Below are 16,001 nucleotides of genomic sequence, written 5' to 3'. Positions count from 1 at the left end.
GAATCCCAGGGATGGGGGAGCCTGGTGGGCTGCCCTCTACGGGGTCGCACAGAGTCGGACATGACTGAAGTGACTTAGCAGCTTAGCAGCTGTTCGTTTCCAAGGCAAACCATTCAATATCATGGTAATCCAAGTCTATGCCCCAACGAGTAATGCTGAAGAAGCTGAAGTTGAACGGTTCTATGAAGACCTACAAGACCTTTTAGAACTAACACTCGAAAAAGATGTTGCCGGGAGCCAGCACAGGAGATCCCACCCATGACAAGGTCATGCAGGACTCGAGGGACTCCCTGGGCCATCCCACCCATGACAAGGTCATGTGGAAGAGTCCTGATGAGCAAGGCCTCAGGACTCGACGGACCCCCTGGACCTGCTCGAGCATCTACCCTCAAACCAGAATCTGTCTGTCTTACTATTTTATGTCTTTCACCAGCTCCTCTGACATTAGCAGGGGGCTGTACCCCGACCACCCTTCTCTGGTATGAGTAAACTTAGGGCTTTAGTTAATAAATCTCCTGGGCATGAAAGGAGTGTTTCAAACTCTGTTAGCATTCTAGCTTACTTGGCAGGTTTATCCAGACTCTTGCAACATTGTTGAGCCTATGCTTGCTGCCAAGTTCTCACATCCCTTATCCATTTTGTTCCTGGGAGTGCATATAGTTAAGATATAGAAATAACAAGCAGTAGCTTTAGCATTAGCAACATTAGACATTGAGTTAATAAGTTCTTTCTTTGCTGTAACCCTCTGAATCATTGCTCCATAAAAATGTAACTCTGTACTTTAAGGGTGACGCAGGCTAAGAATTTAAGAAGAAACTCTTTAAGGGAAGATTATTGTTCTGGCTGACCAACATTTATCAAAAAGAGGTCATGAAATATCAACAAGCCTCCAGAATAGAAGATGATGTACAAAAAATTAGACTCTTACAAGAAGGAACCTGATATTGATAAAAGTTATAACTGATGGAATGTTGACTCTGCACTTTTCACATTGCTGTATGTACAACTCAGGTTATAAAAGCCCCGAGGAAAATAAAGTAAAACGGGCCTCGCTCACTGAAGTTTGGTCACCCCGTGTCATTCTTTCCTTATCTCTATCTCTATCTCTCTTCATTCACCGACGTCGCCAATACTGAGGATATCCCTGGACTCAGCTGAGGCTAAACCCCGGCAAGATGTCCTTTTCATTATAGGGGACTGGAATGCAAAAGTAGGAAGTCAAGAAACACCTGGAGTAACAGGCAAATTTGGCCTTGGAATGTGGAATGAAGCAGGGCAAGGACTAATAGAGTTTTGCCAAAAATATGCACTGGTCATAGCAAACACCCTCTTCCAACAATACAAGAGAAGACTCTACACATGGACATCACCAGATGGTCAACACCGAAATCAGATTGACTATATTCTCTGCAGCCAAAGATGGAGAAGCTCTATACAGTCAATAAAAACAAGACCAGGATCTGACTGTGGCTCAGATCATGAACTCCTTATTGCCAAATTCAGACTCAAATTGAAGAAAATAGGGAAAACTGGTAGACGATTCAGGTATGACCTAAATCAAATCCCTTATGATTTACAGTGGAATTGAGAAATAGATTTAAGGGCCTAGATCTGATAGATAGAGTGCCTGATGAACTACGGAATGAGGTTCGTGACACTGTACAGGAGACAGGAATCAACACCATCCCCATGGAAAAGAAATGCAAAAAAGCAAAACTGCTGTCAGAGGAGGCCTTACAAATAGCTGTGAAAAGAAGAGAAGTAAAAAGCAAAGGTGAAAAGGAAAGATATAAGCATCTGAATGCAGAGTTCCAAAGAATAGCAAGAAGAGATAAGAAAGCCTTCTTCAGTGATCAATGCAAAGAAATAGAGGAAAACAACAGAATGGGAAAGACTAGAGATTTCTTCAAGAAAATTAGAGATACCAAGTGAACATTTCATGCAAAGATGGGCTGGATCAAGGACAGAAATGGTATGGACCTAACAGAAGTAGAAGATATTAGGAAGCGGTGGCAAGAATACGCAGAAGAACTGTACAAAAAAGATCTTCACGAACCGGATAATCATGATGGTGTGAATACTCATCTAAAGCCAGAAATCCTGGAATGTGAAGTGAAGTGGGCCTTAGAAAGCATCACTACGAACAAACCTAGTGGAGGCGATGGAATTGCAGTTGAGCTATTTCAAATCCTGGAAGATGATGCTGTGAAAGTGCTGCACTCAATATGCCAGCAAATTTGGAAAACTCAGCAGTGGCCACAGGACTGGAAAAGGTCAGTTTTCATTCCAATCCCAAAGAAAGGCAATGCCAAAGAATGCTCAAATTACCACACAATTGCACTCATCTCACATGCTAGTAAAGTAATGCTCAAAATTCTCCAAGACAGGCTTCAGCAATACATGAACGGTGAACTTCCTGATGTTCAAGCTGGTTTTGGAAAAGGCAGAGGAACCAGAGATCAAATTGCCAAAATCTGCTGGATCATGGAATAAGCAAGAGAGTTCCAGAAAAACATCTATTTCTGCTTTACTGACTATGCCAAAGCCTTTGATTGTGTGGATCACAATGTTCAGTTCAGTTCAGTTCAGTCACTCAGTCGTGTCTGACTCTTTGCACGCCCCCACCCCCCGAAATGAACTGCAGCACGCCAGGCCTCCCTGTCCATCACCAACACCTGGAGTTCACGCAGACTCACGTCCATCGAGTCAGTGATGCCATCCAGCCATCTCATCCTCGGTCACCCCCTTCTCCTCCTGCCCCCAATCACTCCCAGCATCAGAGTCTTTTCCAATGAGTCAACTCTTCCCATGAGGTGGCCAAAGTACTGGAGTTTCAGCTTTAGCATCATTCCTTCCAAAGAAATCCCAGGGTTGATCTCCTTCAGAATGGACTGGCTGGATCTCCTTGCAGTCCAAGGGACTCTCAAGAGTCTTCTCCAACTCCACAGTTCAAAAGCATCAATTCTTCGGCGCTCAGCCTTCATCACAGTCCAACTCTCACATCCATACATGACCACTGGAAAAACCATAGCCTTGACTAGACAGACCTTAGTCGGCAAAATAATGTCTATGTTTTTGAATATGCTATCTAGGTTGGTCATAATTTTTCTTCCAAGGACTAAACATCTTTTAATTTCATGGCTGCACTCACCATCTGCAGTGATTTTGGAGCCCCAAAAAATAAAGTCTGACACTGTTTCCACTGTTTCTCCATCTATTTCCCATGGAGTAATGGGACCGGATGCCAATAAACTGTGGAAAATTCTGAGAGAGATGGGAATACCAGACCACCTAACCTGCCTCTTGAGAAATCTGTATGCAGGTCAGGAAACAACAGTTAGAACTGGACATGGAATGACAGACTGGTTCCAAATAGGAAAAGGAGTATGTCAAGGCTGTATGTTGTCACCCTGCTTATTTAACTTCTATGCAGAGTACATCAGGAGAAATGCTAGACTGGAAGAAACACAAGCTGGAATCAAGACTGCCAGGAGAAATATCAATCACCTCAGATATGCAGATTACACCACCCTTATGGAAGAAAGTGAAGAGGAACTGAAAAACCTTTTGATGGAAGTGAAAGAGGAGAGTGAAAAAGTTGGCTTAAAGCTCAACATTCAGAAAATGAAGATGATGGCATCTGGTCCCATCGCTTCATGGGAAACAGATGGGGAAACAGTGGAAACAGTGTCAGACTTTATTTTGGGGGGCTCCAAAATCACTGCAGATGGTGACTGCAGCCATGAAATTAAAAGATGCTTAGTCCTTGAAAGAATAGTTACGACCAAGCTAGATAGCATATTCAAAAGCAGAGACATTACTTTGCTGACTAAGGTCCATCTAGTCAAGGCTATGGTTTTCCCATTGTCTTGTATGGATGTGAGAGTTGGACTGTGATGAAGGCTGAGCACCGAAGAATTGATGCTTTTGAACTGTGGTGTTGGAGAAGACTCTTGAGAGTCCCTCGGACTGCAAGGAGATCCAACCAGTCCATTCTGAAGGAGATCAGCCCTGAGATTTCTTTGGAAGGAATGATGCTAAAGCTGAAACTCCAGTACTTTGGCCACCTCATGCGAAGGGTTGACTCATTGGAAAAGACTCTGATGCTGGGAGGGATTAGGGGCAGGAGAAGAAGGGGACAACCGAGGATGAGATGGCTGGATAGTATCACTGACTCAATGGACGTGAGTCTGAGTGAACTCCAGGAGTTGGTGATGGACAGGGAGGCTTGGCGTGCTGCGATTCATGGGGTTGCAAAGAGCTGGACACGACTGAGCGACTGAACTGAACTGGTGTCACTGTGATTTGTTGAGAATTTCCCATAGGTGTAATCATAAAGAATACCATCTTTAAGACTGACTTCTTTAACTCAGTATGATCCTATTGAGACTCATTCTAATTATTGTATCATGGCTCAACTACTTTTACGGCTGAGTAGTGTTCCATTGCATGGATATACCATAGTTTTTTTACCTGTTTATCCATTGATAGACATTTGAATTCGTTTTTATTTTTGAGCACTTATGAACAGAGCTGCTAGACAACATGCATGTGCAGGTTTTTGTGTGAATATATGATTTTCTTTCTTTAGAGTAACGCAGGTTTCTTTAGAGAGGGATGAATGGGATATAATTTTCTAAGAAACTGCCAACTATTATACAGAGTGGCTGTGTCGTTTTTTTATCTCCACAAACAAAGAACAAGAGTTCTAGATGCTCTGAATCCTTGTCTGCACTTGATATTGTCAGTCCATTCTAACAGATGTGTAATGGTATCATAGTGGTTTTATTACATTTCCCTAATGACTAATGATGTTGAGCTTCTTTTCAGGAGTTTATTTGCTATCTTTATATATCTTCTTTGGTGAAGCATCTGTTCAGATTCTGTGCCCCCTTTTTTTTAAAAAAAGGTCAACTTTATTTTGTAAAAGATTTGCATTTATTGAAAATTACAAAAATAATATTGAGAATTCTTGCCAACCCTCCACATAGTTTCTTTTATTTTTAATATCAAACATTATCATGGTACATTTATTACTACTAATAAACCAAATTTAAACATGACAATGAGCTTCCTTGGTGGCTCAGACAGTAAAGCGTCTGCCTACAATGCGGGAGACCTGCGTTCAATCCCTGGGTCAGGAAGATCTCCTGGAGAAGGAAATGGCAACCGGCTCCAGTATTCTTGCCTGGAAAATCCCATGGATGGAGGAACCTGGTAGGCTACAGTCCATGGGGTCGCAAAGAGTCGGACATGACTGAGCAACTTCACACACAAATATTAAAATGAACTAAAGCCCTTATTTTATTAATTTTCATAATTTTTACTTAATATTCCAGGACATCATCCAGGACACCAATTACATTTGGTTGTCATGCCCCTTAGGTCCCCCTAGATTCATAGTTTCTCTGACTTTTCTTGTTTCTAATAACCTTGTCAGCTTGGAGAAGACCAGTCAAATATTTTGTACAATGTTCCTCAATTTAGTTTGCCTGATCGTTAAACAGAAGTTATGGGTTTTTCATGGCTTTGTCCATTTCTAACAGGATTTTTAAACTTATCGCTGTGTTTTGACAGTTCTTTATGCATTACAGATACAAGCTCTTTTTCAGATATGTGATTTGCAAATGTATTTCTCCCTGTCTACAACTTTTCATTCTTTTAACAATGACTTTCATAAAACAAAAGTTTTAAAATCTTATGAAGTCCAATTTATAAATTTTTCTTTCACAGGTACTGTTTTGGGGTTCACATCTAAGAACTTCTCAATAACCCAAGGTTATAAAGATTTTCTCTTATGTTTTATTCTAAAAGATTTACAGTTTTATATTTCAAGTTTATAACAATTAGAGTTAACTTGCATCAAGTGAAAAGTTTAGGCTGAAGTGCACTCTTTTCAATATAGATGAATAGTTGTTTCAATACATTTATTGAAAAGGAGACTTGGTTCCACTGAATTGCTTTTGCATAGTTATCAAAAAGTCAGATGATCATTTTTCTATTCTGAATTCTGTCTTCTGTTTCACTGATACATGTGTTTATCCCTTCACTAATTCCACAATGACTTTATTACTATAACTATATAGTAATTCTTAAACTGAGTGTTAAGCCTTATGCAACTTTACTCTTATTTTTCAAAAAAAAATTTAGTTGTTTTAGCTCCTTGGCCTTTCCATATAAATTTTAAAATCAGTAAGTATGTCTAGAAAAAATCCTGCTGGTATTTGGATTGATACTGCATTAAATCTACATATCAATTTGGGAAGACATCTTTATCATGTGGAGATTTCTAATCCAAGAACACAGCATGTTTTTTTATTTGTTTAGGTTTTAATTTTATCACCATTTTGTAGTTTTTGGCATATAGATTGTGCACATTTTGTTATACTTATACTTCTGTATCCATACTTCTATCATTTTTTGAGTTGTTATAAATGAAATTGTTTGTTAAAAATTTGGTAGTATATTGAAATACAACTGACTTTTGTGTTTTGACCTTCTTCCTGCAACATTGCTAAATTCATTACTTCTAGGAATTTTTTTATTCTGTGGAATTTGCTATATAATCATTTCATCTGACAAGAGGGACTGTATAATTCCCTCCTTTTCAGTCTGCCTGTATTGTATTTCTTTTTCTCACTATACTGCACTTATTGCTAAGACTCCAATTCTTATGTTGAATAGGAGGTAAAACCAGACATTCTTACCTTGATCCTGATCTTACGAGGAAACAATTTTTTCTCATCACTAAGTATGATGGTGGCTTTTCTGTAGATGTCTTTTATAAGGTTGACAAAAATCTCATCTTTTCTTAACTTTCTGATGTTAAAAACATGAATGGATGTTGTACTTAGTCAAATACTATCTTTGCATCCATTTACATGATCATGTGCTCGTTTCTTCTTTCAATTTTTTACATGAATCAGATTTTCAACACTGAACCATTCAGCATTGAATTTCTGGTATAAACCCCAACTGGTCATCTATATTTTTTTTTTTATGAATTGCCTGATTAATTCTGACAATATTTTGTTGAGATGCTTTTATGTTCATTAGGGACATTGCTCTGTAATTTCTTCTCCTCTTTTTACTTCTACTTCCCCCCACCTTTCCTCAACTTTTTCTTCTTTTCTCTTTCCCCTCACCCCTCCTTTTCTTTGTCAGGTTTGGTATGAATATAATTTTAGCCTCACAAAATGAGTTACAAAGAGTCCTCTCCTCTGTTATTCCTGGAAGATGTCATATATAATTGGTGGTATTTCTTCATTAAATGTTTAACAGAATTTTCCAGTAGAAACATCTGGGCCTGAAGAATTTTTTCTGATAGTTCTTGGCAACAAATTCAATTTTTTCAATAGTTATGGGACTATCAAGATATCTACTTCATCTTGGTGAAATTTTTTAGTTTGAGGTTTTTGAAAACTGGTCAGTTACTTTTGTTTTCTAATGTACATATAATTAACATTCTCTTATTATTCTGTTAATGTCTGCACAATCTTTAGTGATATCCTTTTTTATACTTGATAATAATAACCTTGATAATAATAACTTCCATCTTTTTCTTAGTCAATTTTGCTTCATGTTTATCGATTTTGATCTTACCAAAGATCCAGATTTTTTTTCCCTGATTTTCTCTATTGGTTTTCCATTTTCAATTTCATTGACTTCTGTTTATTATTTATTTCTTTTCTGCTTGATCTATGCTCTATTCATTTACTTAAAAATCTTTTCTAATATCTGTTGAGACTTACTCTTTGACTCATGGACTATTAAGAATTGTGCTGTTCAATATCCAAGTGTTCGGAGATTTCCCTTACACATTTCTGTTGTTGATTGTTAAATTCCATGATGGTCAGAAAATATATTTGTATGGTTTCAATTAAAGTTGTTACATGATCCAGGATATGGGTCCTCCTTGATGAATGTGCCATACACACTTGAAAGCATGACTATTCTGTTGTTTTGAGGTATGTTGCTCTGTAAATGGCAATTAGATCCAGACAGCTGATGTTTTTCTTTTGGTTTACCTTATTTGTGACCTAGTTAGCCTCTTGAATTTACAGGTCTATGTCTTCTGATAAATTTGGGATGTTTTAAACTACTGCTTTTTCAAATGCTTGTTTAGCACTGTACTCTTTCTCCTATCCTTTTGGGACTCTGAATGATATGTATATTAGAACTTCTGTTGTCCATAGGTCCTTGAGGTTTTGTTCATTTGTTTACCAATCTTTTAAAATTTTTTCTCTGTATTGCACAGATTGGATAATTTCTATTGCTCTTCCATCTTTAAGTTCACTGATTTTTCCTTTGTCTCCATTCTGTTATTCATTCCATTCAGTGAGATTTTAATTTTGGTCATTGTACAATTTGGTTCTAAAATTTTGTTTCTTGATTATACCTTCTGTTTCTTTCATGATTCTTTATATTTTAATGTTTGTTTCAACAATGTTCACAACAGTTCTTTTAAGCTCTTGTAGCTGTTTTGAAGTCTTTGTCATCTAATTTCAATATCTATTTCATCTTTTTTTAAAAAATCTTGTCATTTTATTTTTATTTATTTATTTTTTTGGTGCTCTTTTTTATTTTTATTTATTTTTTTTACTTTACAATACTGTATTGGTTTTGCCATACATTGACATGAATCCGCCAAGGGTGTACATGAGTTCCCAATCCTGAACCCCTCTCCCACCACCCTCCCCATATCATCTCTCTGGGTCATCCCAGTGCACCAGCCCATTTCATCTTATTGTTGGTATCTAGTTATTAATATTTTCCATGCAGGATGAGATCCACACAGTTCTTTGTCTGCCTAGCAATTCTGAAAATAGTATTGAAAGAATGTTTCGAGACCTGTAGTACTCAAAGATTCCACAAATATTTGTGTCATGAGGGAAAAAACAGCCAAAGTCTGTTTTTGTGATGATTTACTAAGAATTCTTTTTTGGAAGATTATAGTTCAACAATTGACACTGAAACAATGTTATATTATTTATCAGGGCTCTTAATAAAATAGTACTGGAAAAGACTGAATTCTCAAAACTACCTAAGACCTCAGTTTCTGTTTTAGTTTTATATTAGGTACAGAATAATCTGAAATCAGTCAGTTAATATCATACAATATTTCTCACTGTCAAGTATAATTATTTTTTTCTTCTATTGGACATTATTAGTGTTTAACACGGCACCACATACCTAAGTAAAGAAAAAATGAAATTCTCCTATTTGCAGAGAAGGAAAATAAGGATTTCTCTTCCTCACATACAAAAACTACCAATGCTTCCCTTGTTAAGAGTGATGAGAAGCAGGAAGAAAACATAAGGTATGAGTGACTCCTCAATTAATTTTGCTAACACAGTATTTCCCTGCTTCTGAAAAGTTAGAAAATTATACAAGGAACAAAATAAGCTTTGTGTGACCAAAAGTCCTCCATAAATTTTAGTAGGACAATGGTGACAATACTTTAGGGGTAGAAAGGACTTCTATCTCCCTAAATTTTTTTAAAAAAGAAACTAAAAACAAGCAAATAATCAAAAGAAGAGACAAAATGGAAGGAGGAAGAAATGAAGGAAGGAAGGAAGGAAGCAAAGCTGCCTCCCGTAGACACAAGCAGGTCTTTCTGTGGAGTTAGAAATACTTTGACATTTATTGTGTTCATGGTCTTTTGATTATACAGTAAGATTCATGTTTTAGTTCTGCCATTTATCAACTATGCACCTTAGACCCCTTGCTCAGCTGTGATAGAGGGGTTATGATACCTCCCCTGCAGTTGCTCTGCACTTTACAATGTATGTTAAAGATTGGAACCAAACATACTGCCTAGGACAAAGCTGGCAATAAGTAATGATAGATTTCCTTCTTTTCCTCCTTCCAAGAAAGTAACTCTGTTTATTCTCAAACAAAAGTCATCACATTTAAAACTGCTCCAAGGAAGAATTTCCAAATTTCCTGTAGTAACTCATTTCAGTAAATAAAAAAACTCACAAAATCTAAGTGTATGGGACTAATGTCTATTTCATGGGGCTTTGATACTGAACAAAGTACCTCCTCTTAACAGCAAACCTGATATTACAGTAATATTTAAATGTAAGATAAGATGAAAACAGCTCAAACAATGAAAAATATCTAGATAAATCTGAATTACTTGATATTTTTGGGATGATGACACTGATAAGATTTCAAAATTAAAGTAATATATCTGGCAAATTCATTATTGAGAACATTAACTTTGTTAAGTATTAACACTTTACAACTTAATGAAGTTATGAAGAATATTCTTGCTATATATACCCAAGGAAAAAACACATAATTTTCATTGTAGGATTTACAATGAAATTAGGAGCTTTTGCTTGAGAAAATTCATTTAGACAGTGGACTAAATTTTCTTTTCTTAAAAAAAGAAAAAGTAATGTACTTACTTCTAAGATTATGAAGTAGCATATCTAGTAAAGTCATAAATTTTGAATATTGAATAACAGAAAAGTCCATTCCTCTTGCCCACAAAAATCCAGATACGTAATAATCTAGTAGACTGGCTTCCTTTAAACAGGTTTGAAGATTTTTGAAATTCAAAAACTTTTCTAGTTTCCTGTTAACAAAAAAAAATCAAGATATTAAAATTGATTAAACACTGAACAGTTCCTTTTCTAAGTTTTGAAAACAGATACTATTCTTGAATGAAGATTCTATAATGCTCATAAGCTAAAAAAAACCATGATTATATAAAAATCCTAAACCCAAACAGCATTCAAAAGAGAGCACATGAAAATTCTTATTATTCTTTTTTTTCCACTTCCTCTTTCTTCTTCTAAATTTCTCTCCTCTCCTCTTTTTTAATTGAAGTAAAACTGCTTTACAATGTTGTGTTGGTTTCTGCTATATAATATGTGAATCAGCCATGATTATACATATATCTGTTCTCTCTTGAGCCTCCCTTCCCTTCTCTCATACCACCCCTGTAGGTTATCACAGAGCACCAGGTTGGGCTCCCTGTGTCATACAGCAACTTCTCACCAGCTACTCATACGTTGATGCTACTTTCTCCATTCATCTGCCTCTTTCTCTCCCTTTCCCACCATGTTTATAAGTCCATTCTCCACATCTGCATCTCCATTCCTTCCCTGCAAATAGGTTCATTGATACTGTTTTTCTAGATTCCTTATATATGGGTTAATACATGGTTTTTCTTTCTGATTTACTTCACTCTGTAGGCTCTAGGTTCACCCACTTCCCTAGAACTGACTCAAATTCATTTTTTATAGCTGGGTAATATTCCATTGTATACATGTACCACATCTTCTTTATCCATTCATCAGTCGATGGACATCTAGGTTGCTCCCAGGTCCTGGCTATTGCAAACAGTGCTGCAATGAACACGTACATATGCCTTTTAGAACTGTGGTTTCATCAGGGAATATGCCCAGTAGTGGGGTTGCTGGGTCATATGGTATATTTAGTCCTAGTTTTTTTAAGGAATCTCCGTACTTTTCTTCATAATGGCTATATCAGTTTACATTCCCACCAACAGTTGTTGGGAGTTTCCTTTTTCTCTTATTTATCTCTGAAGTAAAATGTAGTAACTTTTTCTTTTCTTTCAAATTCAATGTCTTTTTTCACTTATACAATCAAGTTTCTTTTACTCTGACAGTGTTCTGGAACTGGATTGTTAAATATTTATTGTTTTATTTTTTAGGAATTCCAATTATGTATGTTTTACTCATTTTTTCTAGTACTGTAATTTTCTTTATCTTCAAAAAACTTTAAATCAATTTCCTTTTCATTTTATATGCTTTTCTCATTACTGTCTTCTGTGTCCCTTGTATTTTCAGCATTGTTAATTCTCCCTTGGGCTATTTATAAATTTCACTTCTGTGAGACCTCTCCTTCTCTACTTAAAAAAAAAAGTTTCATCACCTTTTATTTATTTTTATCTCTACCTTGATTTTTTTGTATCTCTGTCTTATGTTCTTGTGACTACTTCACAAGAGTTCTTATTCTTAATTCATGATAAATATATTTGAGCATTTTTTTTTGTCTGTTCATAGCCATATTTTTCTGGTGTGTTTCCTTTGCCTGACATTTCTTTTTTTTCTATTCTTCATTTTTATCCTCACAACGTCTTTGTATGTATACTCCTAGTTTAATGCTCAAACCTGGTCATATTACAAGCTATTTTCTATATGAAATAAGTTTATGTCAATTATTCTACTTTTTAGCCTTTATTCAATTACTGGGAAAAATGAAAAATGTAGAATAGGTTCTCCTTATACCATCTCTATACCTCCTTATAGATAGAGGAAGTATCTGCTCCACACCTTATAATATAGTCCTGCTGTTGCAAACAAGTGTTCTTGGAATGGCACTTCAGGGTTTTCTCTTCACCTGGGAGAATATTTTTTAAACTCATTCTCAGATCTTAAACTGTGTGATCGTCCCGGTACTTTTCCCCACACTTCTGCTTGATCTACCATGTTTCTGGCAGGCATACTCACATTTTGCAGTCTGGACTTTCATTCTCCTTGTTAGTACAGAGATGGAATTGATATTTCCTTGATGCTTATATGTGATTTCTGAGGGAGAAAGAGTGTGTGTGTGTGTGTGTGTGTGTTTGTCTGTGTGACAACTTTATACAGTTATTAAAAAAAAAGATAGTCATTATTTATAATATTAAAATATGATCAGAATAATGAATACAGCAAGAATAAACAAGTTTGGGAAAAAATAAAGCTGATGTTATGTTTAACACACTCTCATCCAACTCAGAAACATTTCATTTACAGTGGTATCAGAGTAGACCCCAATCCCCAAAGTGAGATCTGAGTCTTTTCACAGTAATCATAGACTCTTCTCATAATGCTGTATAATGCCTTTCTGTATATGGCATTCTTTATAATTATTGACCTATAGTGGGTACTGTCCTAAACTGTTCTAGTTAATGCATAACTAAAGGTAAGGTTAATTTTCTTCTGTGGAACAAAAATCAAAAGCATAAATAAGTAGCTTTGACTGCTACTGGCAGCTGTTTTAGAAAAATCAGTCCCAAGATTAAGCCTTACTTCCTGATAATTTTGAGGACTTGAGTCAATCAACACTGTAGTCACTCTCTCTCTCAATGTCCCATTATGTGATAGTTTACATACACACATATGTGTCAGTTCAATTCAGTTGCTCAGTCGTGTCCGACTCTTTGCGACCCCATGAATTGCAGCACACCAGGCCTCCCTGTCCATCACCAACTCCCGGAGTTCACCCAAACTCACGTCCATTGAGTTGGTGATGCCATCCAGCCATCTTATATGTGTACATGTGCATAAACTTTATTTTTAAGACAATACAATCTTTTTTTATGTTACAAGCAAATAAAAGCATACACAACTGATATATTTTGTCAAGCAGAGAAATTAAATGATAGATGCAGAAAAGAATGGGCAGGCACTCTGGGGAGGGAGGTTATCTTACTAGCCAGCCATCTTCCATTTGCACTGGATATCAGTCAGCAAGATTCATTTTTCAGTGTTTATAATACCACTTAGTCTTAAGTGAAAAGCAGTAAGAAAACTTCTATAGCAGTAAAAACTTGTGTTATTTTACTAGAATCAATAAATAGGCCAAGGAACAGGTAGAAAACAAAGAAACAGACCAAATATATATGGAAACAGGGATATGAGAGGTAATATTTCAAAATCAGTAAGGGAAGTACGAATTGTTTAAGAATGATGCTAGTTTATTCCAACAGAAATTAAACAGTTAAAAAAATGATGCTGGCAGCACTAGCTAGCCACATAGAAAATAAAACAATACTCAACCAATACATGGATTAACTAAAACAAACCCAGCAGCATTTTATTCTGAATTATATCCTTAAAGCTTTGGTTTTTTTGGGGGGAGAGGGGAAATTTACAGTAAGAGTGTATTTGTTTAAGAAACAGTTTTGAACAGCAACTTTTCTTATTTTCTTTGCTATCAAAGCTTTTATTTTATGAAGCTTAAATTACTTCTCTGATTCACTATGCTAGATGTATACTCTAACATCTAATTGCTATAATCTGCATTTTGAATGTTTTCATAATTTTTTTTCCATTACTGACTTGATTTTCACCAAGATAAGTTCTATACTGGATTTATTCTTTTTTCCTTTATTTTTTTTAATTGAAGGATAATTGCTTTACAGAATTTTGTTTTCTGTCAAGCCTCAACATGAATCAGCCATAGGTATACATATGTCCCCTCTCTTTTGAACCTCATTCCCATCTCCCTCCCCATCCCACCCCTCTAGATGGATACAGAGGCCCTGTTTGAGTTTCCTGAAGCATACAGCAAATCCCCCTTGGCTAGCTATCTTACATATGGTAATGTAAGTTTCCATGTTACTCTTTCCACACATCTCACCTTCTCCTCCCCCTCCCCATGTCCTTAAGTCTATTCTCTATGTCTGTTTCTCCACTGTTGCCGTGAATAAATTATTCAGTATCATTTTTCTATATTCCATATATATGCATTCAAATAGGATATTTATCATTCTCTTTCTGACTCACTTCACTCTGCATAATAGGTTCTAGGTTCATCCACCTCGTCAGAACTGACTCAAATGTGTTCCTTTTTATGGCTGAGTAATTTTCCATTGTGTGTATGTACCACAACTTCTTTATCCATTCATCTGTCGAAGGACACAGAGGTTGCTTCCATATTCTACCTATTGTAAATAGTGCCGTAATGAACAATGTGATACATGTATCTTTTGAAATTTTCATTTCATCAGGGTATATGCCCAAGAGTGAGATTGCTGGGTCATATGGTGGTTTCATTCCTAGTTTTCTAAGGAATCTCAACACTGTTGTCCATAGTGGCTGCATCAATTTACATTCCCACCATAATGCAAGAGCATTCCCTTTTCACCACACCCTCTCCAGCATTTATCGTTTATAGACTTTTTGATGATGGCCATTCTGACTAGTGTGAGGTGATATCTCATTGTAATTTTGATTTGCATTTCTCTAATAATGAGTGATGTTGAGCATCTTTTCATGTGTTTGTTAGCTATCTGTATGTCTTCTTTGTATGTATGTTTAAGTAATGTATGTTTAAGTCCTTTTCCCACTTTTTGATTAGGTTGTTTGTTTTTCTGGCACTGAGTTGTGTGAGCTACTTGTATATTTTGGAAATTAATCCTTTGTCAATTGTTTCATTTGCTATCATCTTCTCCTATTCTGAGGGTTGTCTATTCACCTTGCTTATAATTTCCTTTGCTATGCAAAAGCTTTTAAGTTTCATCAGGCCCTACTTGTTTACTTTTATTTCAGTTACTCTAGGCGGTAATGTTGAAGAAATTAAAGTTGAATAGTTCTACGAAGACCTTCTCGAACTAACACCAAAAAAAGATCCTTTTCATTAGTGAGTGAAGTCACTCAGTCGTGTCCAACTCTTTGCGACCCCATGGACACCAGGCTCCTCCATCCATGGGATTTTCTAGGCAAGAGTACTGAAGTGGGTTGCTGTTTCCTTCTCCAGGGAACTTCCCAACCCAGGGATTGAACCCAGGTCTCCCACATTGTAGACAGACGCTTTCCGTCTGAGCCACCACTTGATCTTAGCCAAAAGGCCAAGAAGCGCTGGAATGCAAAAGTAGGAAATCAAGAGATACCGGGAGTAACAGGCAAATTTGGCCTTGGAGCACAAAATGATGCAGGGCAAAGGCTAACAGTTATGTCAAGAGAATGCACTGGTCATAGCAAACACCCTCTTCCAACAACACAAAAGAAGACTCTACAAATGGACATCACCAGATGGTCAATACCGAAACAGACTGATTATATTCTTTGCAGCAAAAGATGCAGAAGCTCTATACAGTTAGTGAAAACAAGACTGGGAACTGACTATAGCTTGGATCATGAATTCCATACCACCAAATTCAGACTTAAAATGAAGAGAGTAGGGAAAACCACTAACCATTCAGGTATGACATAAATCAAATCCCTTATGATTATACACTGAAAGTGACAAATAGA

General features: G+C 36.5%; 1 protein-coding gene across 7 annotated transcripts in view; it reads right to left on the bottom strand.

Annotated features, from left to right (window-relative positions):
* CABCOCO1 (ciliary associated calcium binding coiled-coil 1) overlaps positions 1-16,001 on the bottom strand; it is a 160,992-nt gene that overhangs the window by 122,139 nt on the left and 22,852 nt on the right. For 6 of the 7 annotated variants that reach the window (XM_004021391.5, XM_060406495.1, XM_060406496.1 and 3 more), the window contains exon 3: positions 10,416-10,585. In XM_004021391.5, the coding sequence (XP_004021440.1) occupies positions 10,416-10,585 (170 nt within the window). Of the gene's footprint in view, positions 1-10,415; positions 10,586-12,488; positions 12,567-16,001 lie in introns of all 7 variants that reach the window. The other variant, XM_042241192.1, reaches the window with a different exon arrangement.

The sequence above is a fragment of the Ovis aries genome, chromosome 25 (genome assembly GCF_016772045.2).
Source record: "Ovis aries strain OAR_USU_Benz2616 breed Rambouillet chromosome 25, ARS-UI_Ramb_v3.0, whole genome shotgun sequence".
In the NCBI taxonomy this organism is placed as follows: Eukaryota; Metazoa; Chordata; class Mammalia; order Artiodactyla; family Bovidae; genus Ovis; species Ovis aries.
The sequence above is the reverse complement of the archived record's forward strand: the minus strand, read 5'-3'. Positions and strand labels throughout refer to the sequence as shown.